The following is a 3,267-nucleotide window of genomic DNA, read 5'->3' on the forward strand; positions in this document are numbered from 1 at the left end:
CTCAGATCCCTGAGCTGCAGTAACTTTTTAATGTTAATTTGTTTTTGTGTTCCTGTACTTAAAATTTACTCTTTTTTCATGTATATAACAATCATAATTATGTATTTAAAAATTAGTACATGAGTATTAATAAATTACGTTTTTATTTGAAAACAGCTATCCGTTATATTCCTCAATGTTATCACCACCTTTAAAATCTTTTTCTCAAAAAGTGACAGAAATCAAGTCAGTTTCTTCACTAGCTTCTTTATTATAGTTACGTGGGTGATTAACATAATGAATTATGGTGTACTTTTTTTTTTTTGGTTCTCCCATCGCCTAGTATCTTCATGAATAGACTCTTTGTCTTCTATCTACTTGGTATGTTTCTAAAAATGTGAATTAATTTTAGTGCTTATTTAAGGAAAAAGCATTAAAAAATGTTTAAAAATATCACTTAATTTAAGGAGAGGCATAAAGTGTTTTTGGCTTATTGTATTTGTTATCTGTTCCATGAGTGTCTAAATTAGCAATGTTTCTTGAGGTCTGTTGCTTTTGAGATAGAGTACTAAATAACCTAATAAAATTGGTAATCACCTTTTTCATGGCTTAAATGTAGCCACATTCTTTGAACCATTTCTGTATTATTTTGAATGATCAAGTTTTTAAGTGCAAACAGAAACCAATCAAACTCATGCCTAAGATATTTAGTTCAGAACTTGGCCTATAAAAAGAAGAATGTGGAGAATTCAGAAATGATTGAGAAGGAACCAAGAAATGTCTCAAATGCTCTTTCAAAAGCAAGTAAAAATGATCTGAATTCTTAATGTATTCTTAGGTCTGGGATGAGAAATTGCACGATATACTTGTTGTTAGACTCATTTCAGATTTAACCAGAAAAACTTTTTTTTTTTCTGTTTAAGCATTTAAATATTACCTTAAATTTTGACACGTAAAATACTTCAAGTAATATTGCTCAAAGACTTAGTCAAATAGATTTGATACACTTTAGGTTTTGTGAAAGGGAGTGCTAATTAAATGAAGGAAACCTCAATATAAATAAATTCAGTCTCTGTGTCTTTCCGTAGTCTTCAAAATGAATTCCTATCTTTTTATTAAAAAGCATTTACATAATGCTTTTGTGTAATGTGTTTTTTATAAGGTCAAAAGAAATAGACTGGCAACCTTATTTTACTACACGCATTGTAGATGATTTTGGCACACACCTACGAGTATTCAGAAAGGCTCAACAGAAGATAACAGAGAAAGATGATCAAGTAACAGGTAATATCTCTTTCCATTTGAAAATTAGGATTTTAAAATCTGTTTTCTTTATCATTCAGTGTATCTTGCATTATTCCTTTCTCGGTCCAGGTACAGCAGAAGATCTTGTAGATACCTTTTTTGAAGTTGAAGTTGAAATGGAGAAGGATGTTTGCCGTGATCTAGTGTGCACTTCTCCCAAAGATGAAGAAGGTTTTATTTTCAATTTAACTCTTTTGAAAATGGTGACTGTTCACATTGGTTAGAGACAAGTTGTAGGAACCAGTGAACAAATATGAGGGTAAAATCTAAGGGTGAAATTTTACAGGACAAGTAGCATAGTAAAGACACTATTACTATTCTTTTTATTTTAATTTTTAATTCCTAAAAGTAGTTCCCCAGTTCTTTTTCCTGTTATAAAGGTCATCTTTAAAATTTAAAGATGGTAATTAAAGACGACTTCTTTTGGCTTCTTTTAAAATATAACAGGCATAAACGTTTTATAGTTAATTTATCTTCACCTTGAATTTATTAATTTATTAATTTGACTTTAAGAATACATCTGTTACCCTAAAATATTTTCTAAGGGAATGATTATAATGATTTCAAATAAAGTTTATAGAGTCGAATATATTTATCTTCTTTGTGGGAGGTTAGACCAGGTAGGTTTTAGCTGAGGATGTTGTCTTTTCCTAGTTTTGCAATGACTAAGACTCTTTCCTGCTTGGCACATTTTTCAATGAACAGGATCAGCTGTATCATTATAGTCCCATGAAGTGTCAGCATATTGACAACTAAAGAAAAGCATTTCTAGTTGTGGAAATTGTTTTCCTTGACTTTTAAAATGTGCCTAACTTTTTTTTCCTCTACTTTCCCTTCCTTTTTTCCTTTTTTTATTTCATTCCTTTTTATATTTATTGTGCAGTTCAATTTTTAATTGTCATTTCATTAACACTGATATGAAATAACTAGATGTAAGGAATAGATATAATGATGTGTAGGACTTTTATGTAAATCAAGACCTCTTAAATCAGTAAAATAGAAGAACATCCTCTTTTTCCTTATGTTGTTACCTGCCAAGTTAGTGGAGGTTCTTCCTTGAAAGAAGAAGAATTGGTATATATTTTTAAAGATGTGCAAATAACTTTTAAGTATGCAAAGATAATTAGTATGGTTGGAGTGCAGAATACAGGGATACAGCTGAAGTTGTTTTGTGGGCACTTTTGTAATGGAAATTTCTCAATGATTCAAAAAGTGGGATAAAACTGAATAGAATAAAAAAATATTAGTTTGATTAATGAGTAGTTATTTGGAGAATATTGAAGGAATTTTTAATGAATACCGATATATATTAATTACTCAAATCATAAGCCATTATAATCAGGAAATTGCTTATTTCTACCTTTATGTGTTTTATATTAGGTGGAGATTTTATATTTTCTAATGTTGTTATAGCTACCCTTTTTATTTCTAGGATTCCTAAGGGATTTGTGTGAGGTCTTATTATATTTATTGCTACCTCCTGGAGATTTCCAGAACAAGATCATGCGATACTTTGTCAGGGTAAGCTTAAACTCATACCAAATAAATGGCTGTAAAGAAACTTAGAGTAGTATTTCTTAAAAGTTTTGGTCTCAGGACCCATTCTGTTGCTGCTGTTGTTATCCATTCAGAAAATATTTATTGATGATTGACAAGTCTCGTGTTAGGTGCAAGGGATGCATACTTGAACAGAAATATTTTCCTTCCCAAGGAGACTTTAAATAATCTAGTGGGGAGAAAGAAATGTAAGAAATGTAGCAGGCTAATGTAAAGAAGTATAGTCAGCTCTTGACTGACCAAAATTTTAGGAGAAATAGGAAAAGGTGTATTTACACTTGTAAAAATCATTAAGGACCTCAAAGAACTTTTTTGTTGTTGGTTTTATCTATTAATATTTGATGTATTATAAATTAAAACTAGGAAAATTTGAAACAATACACAGCACACATTCTATTAGTTGATAGATATCATCGTATCTTGTTT

General features: G+C 30.1%; 1 protein-coding gene across 1 annotated transcript in view; it reads left to right on the forward strand.

The window, feature by feature from the left end:
- The window catches only part of SNX13 (sorting nexin 13), a 126,290-nt gene that overhangs the window by 60,798 nt on the left and 62,225 nt on the right, over positions 1-3,267 (forward strand). Inside the window, 3 exon segments of the mRNA XM_023532497.1 lie at positions 1,142-1,263; positions 1,354-1,455; positions 2,717-2,805. Of these exon segments, the coding sequence (XP_023388265.1) occupies positions 1,142-1,263; positions 1,354-1,455; positions 2,717-2,805 (313 nt within the window).

Source organism: Pteropus vampyrus, unplaced genomic scaffold (assembly GCF_000151845.1).
Source record: "Pteropus vampyrus isolate Shadow unplaced genomic scaffold, Pvam_2.0 Scaffold4, whole genome shotgun sequence".
NCBI classification, from domain to species: domain Eukaryota; kingdom Metazoa; phylum Chordata; class Mammalia; order Chiroptera; family Pteropodidae; genus Pteropus; species Pteropus vampyrus.